At 52.8% G+C, this 23,750-nt stretch overlaps 1 protein-coding gene across 1 annotated transcript in view; it reads left to right on the forward strand.

Annotated features, from left to right (window-relative positions):
* The window catches only part of FANCD2 (FA complementation group D2), a 255,379-nt gene that overhangs the window by 183,157 nt on the left and 48,472 nt on the right, over nucleotides 1-23,750 (forward strand). Inside the window, exons 30-36 of the mRNA XM_063941424.1 lie at nucleotides 2,029-2,139; nucleotides 3,032-3,160; nucleotides 5,202-5,320; nucleotides 9,265-9,375; nucleotides 9,451-9,578; nucleotides 9,657-9,756; nucleotides 9,891-10,010. Coding sequence (XP_063797494.1) covers nucleotides 2,029-2,139; nucleotides 3,032-3,160; nucleotides 5,202-5,320; nucleotides 9,265-9,375; nucleotides 9,451-9,578; nucleotides 9,657-9,756; nucleotides 9,891-10,010 — 818 coding nt within the window. The remainder of the gene's footprint in view (nucleotides 1-2,028; nucleotides 2,140-3,031; nucleotides 3,161-5,201; nucleotides 5,321-9,264; nucleotides 9,376-9,450; nucleotides 9,579-9,656; nucleotides 9,757-9,890; nucleotides 10,011-23,750) is intronic.

Genomic DNA, 23,750 nt, shown 5'->3' on the forward strand with positions numbered 1-23,750 from the left:
GAGAGGAGTGGTGAGGAAATGAGGCTGGAGATGTAGGAGGAGTAATGAGGCTGGAGAGTTAGGGAAGAGCGGTGAGGTAATGAGGCTGGAGATGTAGGAGGAGTAATGAGGCTGGAGAGTTAGGGAGGAGCGGCAAGGTAATGAGGCTGGAGATGTAGGAGGAGTAATGAGGCTGGAGAGTTAGGGAAGAGCGGTGAGGTAATGAGGCTGGAGATGTAGGGAGGAGAGGTGTGGGAATGAGGCTGGAGATGTAGAAGGAGTAATAAGGCTGGAGAAGGGGTGAGGGAATGAGGCTGGAGATGTAGGAGGAGTAATGAGGCTGGAGATGGAGGAGTAATGAGGCTGGAGATGTAGGGAGGAGTGGTGAGGTAATGAGGCTAGAGATGTAGGGAGAAGGGCTGAGGGAATGAGGCTGGAGATGGAGGAGTAATGAGGCTAGAGATGTAGGGAGGAGCGGTGAGGTAATGAGGCTGGAGATGTAGAGAGGAGCGGTGAGGGAATGAGGTTGGAGATGTAGGGAGAAGGGGTGAGGGAATGAGGCTGGAGATGTAGGGAGAAGGGGTGAGGGAATGAGGCTGGAGATGTAGGGAGAAGGGGTGAGAGAATGAGGCTGGAGATGTAGAGAGGAGTGGTGAGGGAATGAGGCTAGAGATGTAGGGAGGAGCGGTGAGGTAATGAGGCTGGAGATGTAGAGAGGAGCAGTGAGGGAATGAGGTTGGAGATGTAGGGAGAAGGGGTGAGGGAATGAGGCTGGAGATGTAGGGAGAAGGGGTGAGGGAATGAGGCTGGAAATGTAGGGAGAAGGGGTGACGGAATGAGGCTGGAGATGTAGAGAGGAGCAGTGAGGTAATGAGGCTGGAGATGTAGGGAGGAGTGGTGAGGGAATGAGGCTGGAGATGTAGGAGGAGTAATGAGGCTGGAGATGTAGGAGGAGTAATGAGGCTGGAGATGTAGGAGGAGTAATAAGGCTGGAAATGTAAGGAGAAGGGGTGAGGGAACAAGGCTGGAGATGTAGGAGAAGTAATGAGGCTGGAGATGTAGGGAGGAGAGGTGAGGGAATGAGGCTGGAGATGTAGGGAGGAGTGGTGAAGGAATGAGGTTGGAGAAGGGGTGAGGGAATGAGGCTGGAGATGTAGAGAGGAGCAGTGAGGTAATGAGGCTGGAGATGTAGGGAGGAGTGGTGAGGGAATGAGGCTGGAGATGTAGGATGAGTAATGAGGCTGGAGATGTAGGAGGAGTAATAAGGCTGGAGATGTAGGGAGGAGTGGTGAGGGAATGAGGATGGAGAAGGGGTGAGGGAATGAGGCTGGAGATGTAGGAGGAGTAATGAGGCTGGAGGTGTAGGGAGGGGCAGTGAGGTAATGACGCTGGAGATGGAAGGAGGAGCGGTGAGGTAATGAGGTTGGAGATTGTAGGAGGAGTAATGAGGCTGGCGACGTAGGGAGGAGAGGTGAGGGAATGAGGCTGGAGATGTAGGGAGGAGAGGTGAGGGAATGAGGCTGGAGATGTAGGGAGGAGCGGTGGATGAAGAGATCTTTGTCTGTGACAGAGGAGTATAAAAATGTGATTCTGAGTGGTATATGGAGAAAGTGCAGTGCCAGGCTGAGGGGGAGGCCGCAGAGATTAAGCGACGAGACAGAAAAATAAGGCAGGTGGCAGAGTTGAGGATAGACTGGAGAGGGGCGAGGTGGGAGCTGGGAATGCCAGATAGGAGAAAAATACAGTAGTTGATAGACTATGAGGGCGTGAATAAGAGTTTTAGTAGCTTCCTGGGTGAGAAAGCGACAGATTTTAGGAATACTACGGAGGTGGAAACGGCATGTTTGGGAAGGAATGTGTTTTTCTTTTTGAAAAGTTAGGATGAACATTCCCATATTGGACTTACTACTCTCCATTTTGTGCCTTTAACTTTGGAACTTGTTCAGTTGTATTAGATATTTTTGTCCATCAAAGAAATATTGTAAAAGAGATGTAACCTGTATTGGCCAATATCTGAGGATCGTGCTCTAAACTTTCTGGTTACTGCAGGTGACGGACGTGGTACAGCTGGGCCCGGCAGAGCTGGTTTTCCTCCTGGATGATTTGTCTCACAAAATGGAGCACATTCTGGCAGAAACAAAGAGAGCCCCGTTATTGAAGGTAGCACTCGTATAGGTAGAGGATGTGTTTGTATGTTGCCTGCTTTGCTTCTGTCCTGTTATGCCTCCATCTTGCTGATCGTGTTAGTAGTAATTCCTGTTAGGGGATCTATGACATTTTGTACTTGTTAGTTCCACATTGCCTAATGGCCAGCCAGGTGTGGACCTTACCTTGTATGCTTACTAGTGGAGCTACTGATCTGGTACAACCTACCTGGATAAAATACTCTTCCCAGTTTGTTGTAAAGCACATACAATGTGCCAAAGGGACCCCCAGCTTCCGTTTCCTCCTATGAGGCTCTGGAGAGCTTTTGATCAGTGTCCCTCAGGCTCTATAGCAATGAAATCTGAAAAGCCAGCTTGTGCTCAGTGCCTATTAGTGAGGGTCTGAGAGTCTGCCTCTCCAGCTATTGTAGGCCTGGAAGCGTCAGGGTGCTGTGGTTTACTCCTGGGGAGAATGTGATTCAGAGTGCTCCTCTCCAGGGGAAGGGGAGGTGGCGGAGGTTTTGGGCATTGAGACTTCCACAGGTTTGATGAACTCTTGATGGAAAAGTGAGGATGTTTAAAAGGTCTCTACATGTCGTATACTTGCGTCTAGCTCAAAGCTAGGGAGGTGGACGTGGAAGCTACAAAGACTCTTCCTTTTTTGGATAAGGTCTTATTTAGCCCAGGATGGTATAATATTATTAGTTGGGTAACGAGGACAGAGTTTCTATCTGCACATGAATATACCAAAGGTCTGGGCTCCTATAAATTTACTGGCAGCTAGTGCCTTGTACCTCCAGTGGTGCCACAATGTCTGCCTCCATGTTGAATAGGGGACAGGTGACTGTAAAGCAAATGTAACAGGTATCCAGTGTTATTCGGGTATTCTCCATGTTATTTTTCTGTAGGGTAAGGGATCAAGAAACACTGAGTTCTCACATCTGCGCCAGAGGTCTCCGCAAGAAGTGGTGCAAGTCGTCATTCAGCTCCTAAACCCCCTGTGCAACCACGTGGAAAACATGCACAACTACTTCCAGGTGATTTATAGGACTAATAGGATTCCCACAGCCTGACATGTGACTCTCTCAGCCTGGACATAGAGGACTCTCACAGCCCAGGCATAGGGACATAGAGGACTCTCACAGCCCAGGCATAGGGACATAGAGGACTCTCACAGCCCAGCCATAGGGACATAGAGGACTCTCACAGCCCAGCCATAGGGACATAGAGGACTCTCACAGCCCAGCCATAGGGACATAGAGGACTCTCACAGCCCAGCCATAGGGACATAGAGGACTCTCACAGCCCAGGCATAGGGACATAGAGGACTCTCACAGCACAGGCATAGGGACATAGAGGACTCTCACAGCCCAGGCATAGGGACATAACGGACTCACAGCCCAGGCATAGGGACATAGAGGACTCTCACAGCCCAGGCATAGGGACATAGAGGACTCTCACAGCCCAGGCATAGGGACATAGAGGACTCTCACAGCCCAGGCATAGGGACATAGAGGACTCTCACAGCCCAGGCATAGGGACATAGAGGACTCTCGCAGCCTAGGCATAGGGACATAGAGGACTCTCACAGCCCAGGCATAGGGACATAGAGGACTCTCACAGCCCAGGCATAGGGACATAGAGGACTCTCACAGCCCAGGCATAGGGACATAGAGGACTCTCACAGCCCAGGCATAGGGACATAGAGGACTCTCGCAGCCTAGGCATAGGGACATAGAGGACTCTCACAGCCCAGGCATAGGGACATAGAGGACTCTCGCAGCCGGGGCGTAGGGACATAGAGGACTCTCAAAGCCTGAGCTTAGGGACATAGCGATATAGAGGACTCTCACAGCCTGACATGGGACTCTCACAGCCCGGGCATAGGGACATAGAGGACTCTCACAGCCCAGTCGTAGGGACATGGCGATATAGAGGACTCTCACAGCCTGACATGAGACTCTCACAGCCCGGGCATAGGGACGTAGAGGACTCTCACAGCCCGGTCGTAGAGACATAGTGATATAGAGGACTCTCACAGCCTGACATGAGACTCTCACAGCCCGGGCATAGGGACGTAGAGGACTCTCACAGCCCGGTCGTAGAGACATAGTGATATAGAGGACTCTCACAGCCTGACATGAGACTCTCACAGCCCGGGCATAGGGACATAGAGGACTCTCACAGCCCGGTCGTAGGGACATAGCGATATAGAGGACTCTCACAGCCTGACATGGGACTCTCACAGCCCAGGCGTAGGGACATTAGAGGACTCTCACAGCCCAGGCATAGGGACATAGAGGACTCTCGCAGCCCGGGCATAGGGACATAGAGGACTCTCACAGCCCAGCCATAGGGACATAGAGGACTCTCACAGCCCAGGCATAGGGACATAGAGGACTCTCACAGCACAGGCATAGGGACATAGAGGACTCTCGCAGCCCGGGCATAGGGACATAGAGGACTCTCACAGCCGGGGCGTAGGTACATAGAGGACTCTCAAAGCCTGAGCTTAGGGACATAGCGATATAGAGGACTCTCACAGCCTGACATGGGACTCTCACAGCCCGGGCATAGGGACATAGAGGACTCTCACAGCCCGGGCATAGGGACATAGAGGACTCTCACAGCCCGGGCATAGGGACATAGAGGACTCTTACAGCCTGACATGGGACTCTCACAGCCCGGGCATAGGGACATAGAGAACTCTTACAGCCTGGTCGTAGAGACATAGCGATATAGAGGACTCTCACAGCCCGGGCATAGGGACAGAGAGGACTCTTACAGCCCGGTCGTAGAGACATAGCGATATAGAGGACTCTCACAGCCTGACATGGGACTCTCACAGCCCAGGCGTAGGAACGCAGAGGACTCTCACAGCCCAGGCATAGCGACATACAGAATTGTCACAGCCCAGACACAGGGTATGGGGACATATACAGTTGTCACAGGATCTGTACAGGGATATTCTCGAGGCCGTTGTATAATAATAGATACACGTTCCCAGGTGTATTGATGTATAGATTTCCTAGCCAAGTGTATTGTGCTAACAGTGTAATCTGCGCAATTCTTCCCCAGACCCTTGTGACGGAGAATCATGGCGTGGTGGATGCGCCGGGAGTGGACGTGCAGGAATATCAGTACATGTCCTCCTCTTACCAGTTGCTGCTGCAGGTCTTCCACATACTGTTTGCCTGGTTCGTTCTCATATTCCTGGTATCTGTAAATGCTGCGTGACTGTTTATCCCTTCCCCATAGCCAGTGTGTATTGTGTTACCTGTGTGTATCACAGGAACCAACACATCAGGGCTTCATATCTGAGAGCACACATCTACTGTATGTGTAATACACAGTCACACACATCTATGTGTAATACACAGTCACACACATCTATGTGTAATACACAGTCACACACATCTATGTGTAATACACAGTCACACACATCTATGTGTAATACACAGTCTCACACAGCTCAGTCACATCACCACTAGCAGCTGTATTGTATTACTGGACGTTAGTGAGGTACACACACATCTATGTGTAATACACAGTCACACACAGCTCAGTCACATCACCACTAGCAGCTGTAGTGTATTACTGGCCGGTAGTGAGGTATACACACACATTTATGTGTAATACACAGTCACACACAGCTCAGTCACATCACCACTAGCAGCTGTAGTGTATTACTGGCCGGTAGTGAGGTATACACACATCTATGTGTAATACACAGTCACACACAGCTCAGTCACATCACCACTAGCAGCTGTATTGTATTACTGGCCGGTAGTGATGTATACACACACATCTATGTGTTATACACAGTCACACACAGCTCAGTCACATCACCACTAGCAGCTGTAGTGTATTACTGGCCGGTAGTGAGATATACACACACATCTATGTGTAATACACAGTCACACACAGCTCAGTCACATCTCCACTAGCAGCTGTTGTGTATTACTGGCCGGTAGTGATGTATACACACACATCTATGTGTAATACACAGTCACACACAGCTCAGTTACATCACCACTAGCAGCTGTATTGTATTACTGACCGGTAGTGATGTATACACACACATCTATGTGTAATACACAGTCACACACAGCTCAGTCACATCACCACTAGCAGCTGTAGTGTATTACTGGCCGGTAGTGATGTATACACACACATCTATGTGTAATACACAGTCACACACAGCTCAGTCACATCACCACTAGCAGCTGTAGTGTATTACTGGCCGGTAGTGAGGTATACACACACCTATGTGTAATACACAGTCACACACAGCTCAGTCACATCCCCACTAGCAGCTGTAGTGTATTACTGGCCGGTAGTGAGGTATACACACACATCTATGTGTAATACACAGTCACACACAGCTCAGTCACATCACCACTAGCAGCTGTATTGTATTACTGGCCGGTAGTGAGGTATACACACACATCTATGTGTAATATACAGTCACACACAGCTCAGTCACATCCCCACTAGCAGCTGTAGTGTATTACTGGCCGATAGTGAGGTATACACACACATCTATGTGTAATACACAGTCACACACAGCTCAGTCACATCACCACTAGCAGCTGTAGTGTATTACTGGCCGGTAGTGAGGTATACACACACATCTATGTGTAATATACAGTCACACACAGCTCAGTCACATCACCACTAGCAGCTGTATTGTATTACTGGCCGGTAGTGAGGTATACACACATCTATGTGTAATACACAGTCACACACAGCTCAGACACATCACCACTAGCAGCTGTAGTGTATTACTGGCCTGTAGTGAGGTATACACACACATCTATGTGTAATACACAGTCACACACAGCTCAGTCACATCACCACTAGCAGCTGTAGTGTATTACTGGCCGGTAGTGAGGTATACACACATCTATGTGTAATACACAGTCACACACAGCTCAGACACATCACCACTAGCAGCTGTAGTGTATTACTGGCCGGTAGTGATGTATACACACACATCTATGTGTAATACACAGTCACACACAGCTCAGTCACATCACCACTAGCAGCTGTAGTGTATTACTGGCCGGTAGTGAGATATACACACACATCTATGTGTAATAGTCACACACAGCTCAGTCACATCACCACTAGCAGCTGTATTGTATTACTGGCCGGTAGTGATGTATACACACACATCTATGTGTTATACACAGTCACACACAGCTCAGTTACATCACCACTAGCAGCTGTATTGTATTACTGACCGGTAGTGATGTATACACACACATCTATGTGTAATACACAGTCACACACAGCTCAGTCACATCACCACTAGCAGCTGTAGTGTATTACTGGCCGGTAGTGAGGTATACACACACCTATGTGTAATACACAGTCACACACAGCTCCGTCACATCACCACTAGCAGCTGTAGTGTATTACTGGCCGGTTGTGAGGTATACACACACATCTATGTGTAATACACAGTCACACACAGCTCAATCACATCACCACTAGCAGCTGTAGTGTATTACTGGCCGGTAGTGATGTATACACACACATCTATGTGTAATACAGTCACACACAGCTCAGTCACATCACCACTAGCAGCTGTAGTGTATTACTGGCCGGTAGTGAGGTATACACACATCTATGTGTAATACACAGTCACACACAGCTCAGTCACATCACCACTAGCAGCTGTAGTGTATTACTGGCCGGTAGTGAGGTATACACACACATCTATGTGTAATACACAGTCACACACAGCTCAGTCACATCTCCACTAGCAGCTGTAGTGTATTACTGGCCGGTAGTGAGGTATACACACACATCTATGTGTAATACACAGTCACACACAGCTCAGTCACATCACCACTAGCAGCTGTATTGTATTACTGGCCGGTAGTGAGGTATGCACACACATCTATGTGTAATACACAGTCACACACAGCTCCGTCACATCACCACTAGCAGCTGTAGTGTATTACTGGCCGGTAGTGAGGTATACACACACATCTATGTGTAATACACAGTCACACACAGCTCAGTCACATCTCCACTAGCAGCTGTAGTGTATTACTGGCCGGTAGTGAGGTATACACACACATCTATGTGTAATACACAGTCACACACATCTATGTGTATTACACAGTCACACACAGCTCCGTCACATCACCACTAGCAGCTGTATTGTATTACTGGCCGGTAGTGATGTATACACACACATCTATGTGTAATACAGTCACACACAGCTCAGACACATCACCACTAGCAGCTGTAGGGCAGTATTGAGTGTGCCATGTCGTGTGTAGATGTCGTGTGTAGATGTCCTGTGTCATGTCGTGTGTAGATGTCCTGTGTCATGTCGTGTGTAGATGTCCTGTGTCATGTCGTGTGTAGATGTCCTGTGTCATGTCGTGTGTAGATGTCCTGTGTCATGTTGTATGTAGATGATGTCCTGTGTCGTGTGTAGATGTGCTATGCCGTGTCGTGTGTAGATGTGCTAAGCCGTGTCGTGTGTAGATGTGCTAAGCCGTGTCGTGTGTAGATGTGCTATGCCGTGTCGTGTGTAGATGTGCTATGCCGTGTCGTGTGTAGATGTCCTATGCCGTGTCGTGTGTAGATGTGCTATGCCGTGTCGTGTGTAGATGTCCTATGCCGTGTCGTGTGTAGATGTGCTATGCCGTGTCGTGTGTAGATGTCCTATGCCGTGTCGTGTGTAGATGTGCTATGCCGTGTCGTGTGTAGATGTGCTATGCCGTGTCGTGTGTAGATGTCCTATGCCGTGTCGTGTGTAGATGTGCTATGCCGTGTCGTGTGTAGATGTCCTATGCCGTGTCGTGTGTAGATGTGCTATGCCGTGTCGTGTGTAGATGTGCTATGCCGTGTCGTGTGTAGATGTGCTATGCCGTGTCGTGTGTAGATGTGCTATGCCGTGTCGTGTGTAGATGTCCTATGCCGTGTCGTGTGTAGATGTGCTATGCCGTGTCGTGTGTAGATGTGCTATGCCGTGTCGTGTGTAGATGTGCTATGCCGTGTCGTGTGTAGATGTGCTATGCCGTGTCGTGTGTAGATGTCCTATGCCATGTCGTGTGTCGATGTCCTATGCCGTGTCGTATGTAATGAGGCGTGCGCTGACTTGTCTTGTGTTACACAGGAATGGCTTTTCGCAGCATCACAACAGACAATTGTTGCAGTCAGCGCTTGGTATCCTGGCCGGCAGATTGAAGGAGACAGACGCAGAGCTGGCACTGGACGAGCTGGTCGGGTAATGACACGCCAGGGTCATACAATGCCTGTGTCTGGTCATACATGTGTTCTGAATCCACTCCTATCTTCCCAGCCACAGCTTCAGTTACCTGCAGAACCTCAGCAGCAGCGTCCCGTTGTTCTCCTCTGCCCTGTGCCTGACTCAGCTGCTGATCACACTGGCGGAGAAGGCCGATGCCGCACCGTACCGCAGCAAGATCGGTATGTTATCCTAGTGTCGCCTTTTTTTCCTGTGCCCCGCATCACATGGGTTTTACTGTTCATGTTTCTATCAAACAGCTCTGATTGTGAGGCAGTTCCTGTGTCAGTCGTGGGTGCACCCTAGTGGTGAGCGTGAGAAGGGCATCCGGTTTAATGAGACCCTGCAAAGCCTTCTGTGGTGAGTGCCTAACGTCTCTCCAGAGCTCTGCACCAGTAACATCCTGCAGAGACCCGTTCATTGCGTCTACTCTTCTGTGTATTATTTACCTATTCCTAATGGCCTGTCTGGGGAATGCCGTCATTGTGTTTCAGTATTTACCTGCAGTACACCGATGTTCCTAAGGCTGTGGAGGAGATCTGTGGACTGGGAGTGTCGGAGCTGATGAATGCGGCTAAGGATGGAAGTTCCACCACCTATCCTACACTTACTAGGTAACAACTAATGGCTCAGACTGTCCACAGCACTCTCTAGTGTCCAGTGTCATCACACAGCCACACTGACCGCTCTCACTCTCTATAGTGTCCAGTGTCATCACACAGCCAGACTGACCGCTCTCACTCTCTAGTGTCCAGTGTCATCACACAGCCAGACTGACCGCTCTCACTCTCTAGTGTCCAGTGTCATCACACAGCCAGACCGACCGCTCTCACTCTCTAGTGCCCAGTGTCATCACACAGCCAGACTGACCGCTCTCACTCTCTAGTGCCCAGTGTCATCACACAGCCACACTGACCGCTCTCACTCTCTAGTGTCATCACACAGCCAGACTGACCGCTCTCACTCTCTAGTGTCATCACACAGCCACACTGACCGCTCTCACTCTCTAGTGTCATCACACAGCCAGACTGACCGCTCTCACTCTCTGGTGCCCAGTGTCATCACACAGCCACACTGACCGATCTCACTCTCTAGTGTCCAGTGTCATCACACAGCCAGACTGACCGCTCTCACTCTCTAGTGTCCAGTGTCATCACACAGCCAGACTGACCGATCTCACTCTCTAGTGTCCAGTGTCATCACACAGCCAGACTGACCGCTCTCACTCTCTAGTGCCCAGTGTCATCACACAGCCAGACCGACCGCTCTCACTCTCTAGTGTCCAGTATCATCACACAGCCAGACTGACCGCTCTCACTCTCTAGTGTCCAGTGTCATCACACAGCCAGACTGACCGCTCTCACTCTCTAGTGTCCAGTATCATCACACAGCCAGACTGACCGCTCTCACTCTCTAGTGTCCAGTATCATCACACAGCCAGACCGACCGCTCTCTCACTCTCTAGTGTCCAGTGTCATTACACAGCCAGACCGACCGCTCTCACTCTCTAGTGTCCAGTGTCATCACACAGCCAGACCGACCGCTCTCTCACTCTCTAGTGTCCAGTGTCATCACACAGCCAGACCGACCGCTCTCACTCTCTAGTGTCCAGTGTCATCACACAGCCAGACCGACCGCTCTCACTCTCTAGTGTCCAGTGTCATCACACAGCCAGACTGACCGCTCTCGCTCTCTGGTGCCCAGTGTCATCACACTGCCACACTGACCGCTCTCACTCTCTAGTGTCCAGTGTCATCACACAGCCAGACTGACCGCTCTCACTCTCTAGTGTCCAGTGTCATCACACAGCCACACTGACCGATCTCACTCTCTAGTGTCCAGTGTCATCACACAGCCAGACTGACCGCTCTCACTCTCTAGTGCCCAGTGTCATCACACTGCCAGACCGACCGCTCTCACTCTCTAGTGTCCAGTATCATCACACAGCCAGACTGACCGCTCTCACTCTCTAGTGTCCAGTATCATCACACAGCCAGACCGACCGCTCTCTCACTCTCTAGTGTCCAGTGTCATTACACAGCCAGACCGACAGCTCTCACTCTCTAGTGTCCAGTGTCATCACACAGCCAGACCGACCGCTCTCTCACTCTCTAGTGTCCAGTGTCATCACACAGCCAGACCGACCGCTCTCACTCTCTAGTGTCCAGTGTCATCACACAGCCAGACCGACCGCTCTCACTCTCTAGTGTCCAGTGTCATCACACAGCCAGACCGACCGCTCTCACTCTCTAGTGTCATCACACAGCCACACTGACCGCTCTCACTCTCTAGTGCCCAGTGTCATCACACAGCCAGACCGACCGCTCTCACTCTCTAGTGTCCAGTGTCATCACACAGCCAGACCGACCGCTCTCACTCTCTAGTGTCCAGTGTCATAACACAGCCAGACCGACCGCTCTCACTCTCTAGTGCCCAGTATCATCACACAGCCAGACTGACCGCTCTCACTCTCTAGTGCCCAGTGTCATCACACAGCCAGACTAACCGCTCTCACTCTCTAGTGTCCAGTGTCATCACACAGCCAGACTAACCGCTCTCACTCTCTAGTGCCCAGTGTCATCACACAGCCAGACCGACCGCTCTCACTCTCTAGTGTCCAGTGTCATCACACAGCCAGACCGACCGCTCTCACTCTCTAGTGTCCAGTGTCATCACACAGCCAGACTGACCGCTCTCTGGTGCCCAGTGTCATCACACAGCCACACTGACCGCTCTCACTCTCTAGTGTCATCACACAGCCACACTGACCGCTCTCACTCTCTAGTGCCCAGTGTCATCACACAGCCAGACCGACCGCTCTCACTCTCTAGTGTCCAGTGTCATCACACAGCCAGACCGACCGCTCTCACTCTCTAGTGTCCAGTGTCATCACACAGCCAGACCGACCGCTCTCACTCTCTAGTGCCCAGTGTCATCACACAGCCAGACTGACCGCTCTCACTCTCTAGTGCCCAGTGTCATCACACAGCCAGACTGACCGCTCTCACTCTCTAGTGCCCAGTGTCATCACACAGCCAGACTGACCGCTCTCACTCTCTAGTGTCCAGTGTCATCACACAGCCAGACCGACCGCTCTCACTCTCTAGTGTCCAGTGTCATCACACAGCCAGACCGACCGCTCTCACTCTCTAGTGTCCAGTGTCATCACACAGCCAGACCGACCGCTCTCGCTCTCTAGTGCCCAGTGTCATCACACAGCCAGACCGACCGCTCTCACTCTCTAGTGTCCAGTGTCATCACACAGCCAGACCGACCGCTCTCACTCTCTAGTGTCATCACACAGCCACACTGACCGCTCTCACTCTCTAGTGTCCAGTGTCATCACACAGCCAGACCGACCGCTCTCACTCTCTAGTGTCCAGTGTCATCACACAGCCAGACCGACCGCTCTCACTCTCTAGTGTCATCACACAGCCACACTGACCGCTCTCACTCTCTAGTGTCCAGTGTCATCACACAGCCAGACCGACCGCTCTCACTCTCTAGTGTCCAGTGTCATTACACAGCCAGACCGACCGCTCTCACTCTCTAGTGTCCAGTGTCATCACACAGCCAGACCGACCGCTCTCACTCTCTAGTGTCCAGTGTCATCACACAGCCAGACTGACTGCTCTCACTCTCTAGTGCCCAGTGTCATCACACAGCCAGACTGACCGCTCTCACTCTCTAGTGTCATCACACAGCCAGACTGACCGCTCTCACTCTCTAGTGCCCAGTGTCATCACACAGCCAGACTGACCGCTCTCACTCTCTAGTGCCCAGTGTCATCACACAGCCAGACTGACCGCTCTCACTCTCTAGTGTCATCACACAGCCACACTGACCGCTCTCACTCTCTAGTGTCTAGTGTCATCACACAGCCAGACCGACCGCTCTCACTCTCTAGTGTCCAGTGTCATCACACAGCCAGACTGACCGCTCTCACTCTCTAGTGTCCAGTGTCATTACACAGCCAGACCGACCGCTCTCACTCTCTAGTGTCCAGTGTCATCACACAGCCAGACCGACCGCTCTCACTCTCTAGTGTCCAGTGTCATCACACAGCCAGACTGACCGCTCTCACTCTCTAGTGCCCAGTGTCATCACACAGCCAGACTGACCGCTCTCACTCTCTAGTGTCATCACACAGCCAGACTGACCGCTCTCACTCTCTAGTGTCCAGTGTCATCACACAGCCAGACCGACCGCTCTCGCTCTCTAGTGCCCAGTGTCATCACACAGCCACACTGACCGCTCTCACTCTCTGGTGCCCAGTGTCATCACACAGCCACACTGACCGCTCTCACTCTCTAGTGTCCAGTGTCATCACACAGCCACACTGACCGCTCTCACTCTCTAGTGTCCAGTGTCATCACACAGCCAGACCGACCGCTCTCACTCTCTAGTGTCCAGTGTCATCACACAGCCAGACCGACCGCTCTCACTCTCTAGTGTCCAGTGTCATTACACAGCCAGACCGACCGCTCTCACTCTCTAGTGTCCAGTGTCATCACACAGCCAGACCGACCGCTCTCACTCTCTAGTGTCCAGTGTCATCACACAGCCAGACCAACCGCTCTCACTCTCTAGTGCCCAGTGTCATTACACAGCCAGACCGACCGCTCTCACTCTCTAGTGTCCAGTGTCATCACACAGCCAGACCGACCACTCTCACTCTCTAGTGTCCAGTGTCATTACACAGCCAGACCGACCGCTCTCACTCTCTAGTGTACAGTGTCATCACACAGCCACACTGACCGCTCTCACTCTCTAGTGCCCAGTGTCATTACACAGCCAGACCGACCGCTCTCACTCTCTAGTGTCATCACACAGCCAGACCGACCGCTCTCACTCTCTAGTGCCCAGTGTCATCACACAGCCACACTGACCGCTCTCACTCTCTAGTGTCATCACACAGCCACACTGACCGCTCTCACTCTCTAGTGTCATCACACAGCCAGACTGACCGCTCTCACTCTCTAGTGTCATCACACAGCCAGACTGACCGCTCTCACTCTCTAGTGTCATCACACAGCCACACTGACCGCTCTCACTCTCTAGTGTCATCACACAGCCACACTGACCGCTCTCACTCTCTAGTGCCCAGTGTCATCACACAGCCACACTGACCGCTCTCACTCTCTAGTGTCATCACACAGCCACACTGACCGCTCTCACTCTCTAGTGTCATCACACAGCCACACTGACCGCTCTCACTCTCTAGTGTCATCACACAGCCACACTGACCGCTCTCTCACTCTCTAGTGTCCAGTGTCATCACACAGCCACACTGACCGCTCTCACTCTCTAGTGTCATCACACAGCCACACTGACCGCTCTCACTCTCTAGTGTCATCACACAGCCACACTGACCGCTCTCACTCTCTAGTGTCATCACACAGCCAGACTGACCGCTCTCTCACTCTCTAGTGTCCAGTGTCCTCACACAGCCAGACTGACCGCTCTCTCACTCTCTAGTGTCCAGTGTCATCACACAGCCAGACTGACCGCTCTCTCACTCTCTAGTGTCCAGTGTCATCACACAGCCAGACTGACCGCTCTCACTCTCTAGTGCCCAGTGTCATCACACAGCCACACTGACCACTCTCACTCTCTAGTGCCCAGTATCATCACACAGCCAGACTGAACGCTCTCACTCTCTAGTGCCCAGTATTGTCACACAGCCAGACTGAACGCTCTCACTCTCTAGTGCCCAGTGTCATCACACAGCCACACTGACCGCTCTCACTCTCTAGTGCCCAGTGTCATCACACAGCCACACTGACCGCTCTCACTCTCTAGTGCCCAGTATCATCACACAGCCAGACTGACCGCTCTCACTCTCTAGTGCCCAGTATTGTCACACAGCCAGACTGAACGCTCTCACTCTCTAGTGCCCAGTGTCATCACACAGCCACACTGACCGCTCTCACTCTCTAGTGTCCAGTGTCATCACACAGCCAGACTGACCGCTCTCACTCTCCAGTGTCATCACACAGCCAGACTGACCGCTCTCTCCCTAGTGTCATCACACAGCCAGACTGACCGCTCTCACTCTCTAGTGTCCAGTGTCATCACACAGCCAGACCGACCGCTCTCACTCTCTAGTGTCCAGTGTCATCACACAGCCAGACCGACCGCTCTCGCTCTCTAGTGCCCAGTGTCATCACACAGCCAGACCGACCGCTCTCACTCTCTAGTGTCCAGTGTCATCACACAGCCAGACCGACCGCTCTCACTCTCTAGTGTCATCACACAGCCACACTGACCGCTCTCACTCTCTAGTGTCCAGTGTCATCACACAGCCAGACCGACCGCTCTCACTCTCTAGTGTCCAGTGTCATCACACAGCCAGACCGACCGCTCTCACTCTCTAGTGTCATCACACAGCCACACTGACCGCTCTCACTCTCTAGTGTCCAGTGTCATCACACAGCCAGACCGACCGCTCTCACTCTCTAGTGTCCAGTGTCATTACACAGCCAGACCGACCGCTCTCACTCTCTAGTGTCCAGTGTCATCACACAGCCAGACCGACCGCTCTCACTCTCTAGTGTCCAGTGTCATCACACAGCCAGACTGACTGCTCTCACTCTCTAGTGCCCAGTGTCATCACACAGCCAGACTGACCGCTCTCACTCTCTAGTGTCATCACACAGCCAGACTGACCGCTCTCACTCTCTAGTGCCCAGTGTCATCACACAGCCAGACTGACCGCTCTCACTCTCTAGTGCCCAGTGTCATCACACAGCCAGACTGACCGCTCTCACTCTCTAGTGTCATCACACAGCCACACTGACCGCTCTCACTCTCTAGTGTCTAGTGTCATCACACAGCCAGACCGACCGCTCTCACTCTCTAGTGTCCAGTGTCATCACACAGCCAGACTGACCGCTCTCACTCTCTAGTGTCCAGTGTCATTACACAGCCAGACCGACCGCTCTCACTCTCTAGTGTCCAGTGTCATCACACAGCCAGACCGACCGCTCTCACTCTCTAGTGCCCAGTGTCATCACACAGCCAGACTGACCGCTCTCACTCTCTAGTGTCATCACACAGCCAGACTGACCGCTCTCACTCTCTAGTGTCCAGTGTCATCACACAGCCAGACCGACCGCTCTCGCTCTCTAGTGCCCAGTGTCATCACACAGCCACACTGACCGCTCTCACTCTCTGGTGCCCAGTGTCATCACACAGCCACACTGACCGCTCTCACTCTCTAGTGTCCAGTGTCATCACACAGCCAGACTGACTGCTCTCACTCTCTAGTGCCCAGTGTCATCACACAGCCAGACTGACCGCTCTCACTCTCTAGTGTCATCACACAGCCAGACTGACCGCTCTCACTCTCTAGTGCCCAGTGTCATCACACAGCCAGACTGACCGCTCTCACTCTCTAGTGCCCAGTGTCATCACACAGCCAGACTGACCGCTCTCACTCTCTAGTGTCATCACACAGCCACACTGACCGCTCTCACTCTCTAGTGTCTAGTGTCATCACACAGCCAGACCGACCGCTCTCACTCTCTAGTGTCCAGTGTCATCACACAGCCAGACTGACCGCTCTCACTCTCTAGTGTCCAGTGTCATTACACAGCCAGACCGACCGCTCTCACTCTCTAGTGTCCAGTGTCATCACACAGCCAGACCGACCGCTCTCACTCTCTAGTGCCCAGTGTCATCACACAGCCAGACTGACCGCTCTCACTCTCTAGTGTCATCACACAGCCAGACTGACCGCTCTCACTCTCTAGTGTCCAGTGTCATCACACAGCCAGACCGACCGCTCTCGCTCTCTAGTGCCCAGTGTCATCACACAGCCACACTGACCGCTCTCACTCTCTGGTGCCCAGTGTCATCACACAGCCACACTGACCGCTCTCACTCTCTAGTGTCCAGTGTCATCACACAGCCACACTGACCGCTCTCACTCTCTAGTGTCCAGTGTCATCACACAGCCAGACCGACCGCTCTCACTCTCTAGTGTCCAGTGTCATCACACAGCCAGACCGACCGCTCTCACTCTCTAGTGTCCAGTGTCATTACACAGCCAGACCGACCGCTCTCACTCTCTAGTGTCCAGTGTCATCACACAGCCAGACCGACCGCTCTCACTCTCTAGTGTCCAGTGTCATCACACAGCCAGACCAACCGCTCTCACTCTCTAGTGCCCAGTGTCATTACACAGCCAGACCGACCGCTCTCACTCTCTAGTGTCCAGTGTCATCACACAGCCAGACCGACCGCTCTCACTCTCTAGTGTCCAGTGTCATTACACAGCCAGACCGACCGCTCTCACTCTCTAGTGTCCAGTGTCATTACACAGCCAGACCGACCGCTCTCACTCTCTAGTGTACAGTGTCATCACACAGCCACACTGACCGCTCTCACTCTCTAGTGCCCAGTGTCATTACACAGCCAGACCGACCGCTCTCACTCTCTAGTGTCCAGTGTCATCACACAGCCAGACTGACCGCTCTCACTCTCTAGTGTCATCACACAGCCAGACCGACCGCTCTCACTCTCTAGTGCCCAGTGTCATCACACAGCCACACTGACCGCTCTCACTCTCTAGTGTCATCACACAGCCACACTGACCGCTCTCACTCTCTAGTGTCATCACACAGCCAGACTGACCGCTCTCACTCTCTAGTGTCATCACACAGCCAGACTGACCGCTCTCACTCTCTAGTGTCATCACACAGCCACACTGACCGCTCTCACTCTCTAGTGTCATCACACAGCCACACTGACCGCTCTCACTCTCTAGTGCCCAGTGTCATCACACAGCCACACTGACCGCTCTCACTCTCTAGTGTCATCACACAGCCACACTGACCGCTCTCACTCTCTAGTGTCATCACACAGCCACACTGACCGCTCTCACTCTCTAGTGTCATCACACAGCCAGACTGACCGCTCTCTCACTCTCTAGTGTCCAGTGTCATCACACAGCCAGACTGACCGCTCTCTCACTCTCTAGTGTCCAGTGTCATCACACAGCCAGACTGACCGCTCTCTCACTCTCTAGTGTCCAGTGTCATCACACAGCCACACTGACCGCTCTCACTCTCTAGTGTCTAGTGTCATCACACAGCCAGACCGACCGCTCTCACTCTCTAGTGTCCAGTGTCATCACACAGCCAGACTGACCGCTCTCACTCTCTAGTGTCCAGTGTCATTACACAGCCAGACCGACCGCTCTCACTCTCTAGTGTCCAGTGTCATCACACAGCCAGACCGACCGCTCTCACTCTCTAGTGTCCAGTGTCATCACACAGCCAGACTGACCGCTCTCACTCTCTAGTGCCCAGTGTCATCACACAGCCAGACTGAACGCTCTCACTCTCTAGTGCCCAGTATTGTCACACAGCCAGACTGAACGCTCTCACTCTCTAGTGCCCAGTGTCATCACACAGCCACACTGACCGCTCTCACTCTCTAGTGCCCAGTGTCATCACACAGCCACACTGACCGCTCTCACTCTCTAGTGCCCAGTATCATCACACAGCCAGACTGACCGCTCTCACTCTCTAGTGCCCAGTATTGTCACACAGCCAGACTGAACGCTCTCACTCTCTAGTGCCCAGTGTCATCACACAGCCACACTGACCGCTCTCACTCTCTAGTGTCCAGTGTCATCACACAGCCAGACTGACCGCTCTCACTCTCCAGTGTCATCACACAGCCAGACTGACCGCTCTCTCCCTAGTGTCATCACACAGCCAGACTGACCGCTCTCACTCTCTAGTGTCCAGTGTCATCACACAGCCAGACCGACCGCTCTCACTCTCTAGTGTCCAGTGTCATCACACAGCCAGACCGACCGCTCTCACTCTCTAGTGTCCAGTGTCATCACACAGCCAGACCGACCGCTCTCGCTCTCTAGTGCCCAGTGTCATCACACAGCCAGACCGACCGCTCTCACTCTCTAGTGTCCAGTGTCATCACACAGCCAGACCGACCCCTCTCACTCTCTAGTGTCATCACACAGCCACACTGACCGCTCTCACTCTCTAGTGTCCAGTGTCATCACACAGCCAGACCGACCGCTCTCACTCTCTAGTGTCCAGTGTCATCACACAGCCAGACCGACCGCTCTCACTCTCTAGTGTCATCACACAGCCACACTGACCGCTCTCACTCTCTAGTGTCCAGTGTCATCACACAGCCAGACCGACCGCTCTCACTCTCTAGTGTCCAGTGTCATTACACAGCCAGACCGACCGCTCTCACTCTCTAGTGTCCAGTGTCATCACACAGCCAGACCGACCGCTCTCACTCTCTAGTGTCCAGTGTCATCACACAGCCAGACTGACTGCTCTCACTCTCTAGTGCCCAGTGTCATCACACAGCCAGACTGACTGCTCTCACTCTCTAGTGTCATCACACAGCCAGACTGACCGCTCTCACTCTCTAGTGCCCAGTGTCATCACACAGCCAGACTGACCGCTCTCACTCTCTAGTGCCCAGTGTCATCACACAGCCAGACTGACCGCTCTCACTCTCTAGTGTCATCACACAGCCACACTGACCGCTCTCACTCTCTAGTGTCTAGTGTCATCACACAGCCAGACCGACCGCTCTCACTCTCTAGTGTCCAGTGTCATCACACAGCCAGACTGACCGCTCTCACTCTCTAGTGTCCAGTGTCATTACACAGCCAGACCGACCGCTCTCACTCTCTAGTGTCCAGTGTCATCACACAGCCAGACCGACCGCTCTCACTCTCTAGTGTCCAGTGTCATCACACAGCCAGACTGACCGCTCTCACTCTCTAGTGCCCAGTGTCATCACACAGCCAGACTGACCGCTCTCACTCTCTAGTGTCATCACACAGCCAGACTGACCGCTCTCACTCTCTAGTGTCCAGTGTCATCACACAGCCAGACCGACCGCTCTCGCTCTCTAGTGCCCAGTGTCATCACACAGCCACACTGACCGCTCTCACTCTCTGGTGCCCAGTGTCATCACACAGCCACACTGACCGCTCTCACTCTCTAGTGTCCAGTGTCATCACACAGCCACACTGACCGCTCTCACTCTCTAGTGTCCAGTGTCATCACACAGCCAGACCGACCGCTCTCACTCTCTAGTGTCCAGTGTCATCACACAGCCAGACCGACCGCTCTCGCTCTCTAGTGCCCAGTGTCATCACACAGCCAGACCGACCGCTCTCACTCTCTAGTGTCCAGTGTCATCACACAGCCAGACCGACCGCTCTCACTCTCTAGTGTCATCACACAGCCACACTGACCGCTCTCACTCTCTAGTGTCCAGTGTCATCACACAGCCAGACCGACCGCTCTCACTCTCTAGTGTCCAGTGTCATCACACAGCCAGACCGACCGCTCTCACTCTCTAGTGTCATCACACAGCCACACTGACCGCTCTCACTCTCTAGTGTCCAGTGTCATCACACAGCCAGACCGACCGCTCTCACTCTCTAGTGTCCAGTGTCATTACACAGCCAGACCGACCGCTCTCACTCTCTAGTGTCCAGTGTCATCACACAGCCAGACCGACCGCTCTCACTCTCTAGTGTCCAGTGTCATCACACAGCCAGACTGACTGCTCTCACTCTCTAGTGCCCAGTGTCATCACACAGCCAGACTGACCGCTCTCACTCTCTAGTGTCATCACACAGCCAGACTGACCGCTCTCACTCTCTAGTGCCCAGTGTCATCACACAGCCAGACTGACCGCTCTCACTCTCTAGTGCCCAGTGTCATCACACAGCCAGACTGACCGCTCTCACTCTCTAGTGTCATCACACAGCCACACTGACCGCTCTCACTCTCTAGTGTCTAGTGTCATCACACAGCCAGACCGACCGCTCTCACTCTCTAGTGTCCAGTGTCATCACACAGCCAGACTGACCGCTCTCACTCTCTAGTGTCCAGTGTCATTACACAGCCAGACCGACCGCTCTCACTCTCTAGTGTCCAGTGTCATCACACAGCCAGACCGACCGCTCTCACTCTCTAGTGTCCAGTGTCATCACACAGCCAGACTGACCGCTCTCACTCTCTAGTGCCCAGTGTCATCACACAGCCAGACTGACCGCTCTCACTCTCTAGTGTCATCACACAGCCAGACTGACCGCTCTCACTCTCTAGTGTCCAGTGTCATCACACAGCCAGACCGACCGCTCTCGCTCTCTAGTGCCCAGTGTCATCACACAGCCACACTGACCGCTCTCACTCTCTGGTGCCCAGTGTCATCACACAGCCACACTGACCGCTCTCACTCTCTAGTGTCCAGTGTCATCACACAGCCACACTGACCGCTCTCACTCTCTAGTGTCCAGTGTCATCACACAGCCAGACCGACCGCTCTCACTCTCTAGTGTCCAGTGTCATCACACAGCCAGACCGACCGCTCTCACTCTCTAGTGTCCAGTGTCATTACACAGCCAGACCGACCGCTCTCACTCTCTAGTGTCCAGTGTCATCACACAGCCAGACCGACCGCTCTCACTCTCTAGTGTCCAGTGTCATCACACAGCCAGACCAACCGCTCTCACTCTCTAGTGCCCAGTGTCATTACACAGCCAGACCGACCGCTCTCACTCTCTAGTGTCCAGTGTCATCACACAGCCAGACTGACCGCTCTCACTCTCTAGTGTCATCACACAGCCAGACCGACCGCTCTCACTCTCTAGTGCCCAGTGTCATCACACAGCCACACTGACCGCTCTCACTCTCTAGTGTCATCACACAGCCACACTGACCGCTCTCACTCTCTAGTGTCATCACACAGCCAGACTGACCGCTCTCACTCTCTAGTGTCATCACACAGCCAGACTGACCGCTCTCACTCTCTAGTGTCATCACACAGCCACACTGACCGCTCTCACTCTCTAGTGTCATCACACAGCCACACTGACCGCTCTCACTCTCTAGTGCCCAGTGTCATCACACAGCCACACTGACCGCTCTCACTCTCTAGTGTCATCACACAGCCACACTGACCGCTCTCACTCTCTAGTGTCATCACACAGCCACACTGACCGCTCTCTCACTCTCTAGTGTCCAGTGTCATCACACAGCCACACTGACCGCTCTCACTCTCTAGTGTCATCACACAGCCACACTGACCGCTCTCACTCTCTAGTGTCATCACACAGCCACACTAACCGCTCTCACTCTCTAGTGTCATCACACAGCCAGACTGACCGCTCTCTCACTCTCTAGTGTCCAGTGTCATCACACAGCCAGACTGACCGCTCTCTCACTCTCTAGTGTCCAGTGTCATCACACAGCCAGACTGACCGCTCTCTCACTCTCTAGTGTCCAGTGTCATCACACAGCCAGACTGACCGCTCTCACTCTCTAGTGCCCAGTGTCATCACACAGCCACACTGACCGCTCTCACTCTCTAGTGCCCAGTATCATCACACAGCCAGACTGAACGCTCTCACTCTCTAGTGCCCAGTATTGTCACACAGCCAGACTGAACGCTCTCACTCTCTAGTGCCCAGTGTCATCACACAGCCACACTGACCGCTCTCACTCTCTAGTGCCCAGTGTCATCACACAGCCACACTGACCGCTCTCACTCTCTAGTGCCCAGTATCATCACACAGCCAGACTGACCGCTCTCACTCTCTAGTGCCCAGTATTGTCACACAGCCAGACTGAACGCTCTCACTCTCTAGTGCCCAGTGTCATCACACAGCCACACTGACCGCTCTCTCTCTCTAGTGCCCAGTATCATCACACAGCCAGACTGACCGCTCTCACTCTCTAGTGTCCAGTGTCATCACACAGCCAGACTGACCGCTCTCACTCTCCAGTGTCATCACACAGCCAGACTGACCGCTCTCTCCCTAGTGTCATCACACAGCCAGACCGACCGCTCTCCCTCTCTAGTGCCCAGTAATGCCACATGGCGCTCTCTAGTGCCCGGTAACGCCACACGGCGCTCTCTAGTGCCCAGTAACGCCACACGGCGCTCTCTAGTGCCCAGTAACGCCACACGGCGCTCTCTAGTGCCCAGTAACGCCACACGGCGCTCTCTAGTGCCCAGTAACGCCACACTGCGCTCTCTAGTGCCCAGTAACGCCACACAGCGGTCTATAATAATAATTTTATTTCTCCTTCATCCACTAGGGGCCACTGGAGCGTAGTTACAATGGGGAAATAGTAGGCAGTAATTGGGAGCTGGCACTTTAAAATTCTGACACTGTGGCTAGCTCCTACCCTACTATCTCCCCTCCAAGTCAGTCTTAGTTTAGTGCCCAAGGGAGCTGGTTCACTTGGGTTTAGCTGAAGAAATTTTTATTTCTCTGACGTCCTAGTGGATGCTGGGACTCCGTAAGGACCATGGGGAATAGCGGCTCCGCAGGAGAC

Source organism: Pseudophryne corroboree, chromosome 9, assembly GCF_028390025.1.
Source record: "Pseudophryne corroboree isolate aPseCor3 chromosome 9, aPseCor3.hap2, whole genome shotgun sequence".
In the NCBI taxonomy this organism is placed as follows: domain Eukaryota; kingdom Metazoa; phylum Chordata; class Amphibia; order Anura; family Myobatrachidae; genus Pseudophryne; species Pseudophryne corroboree.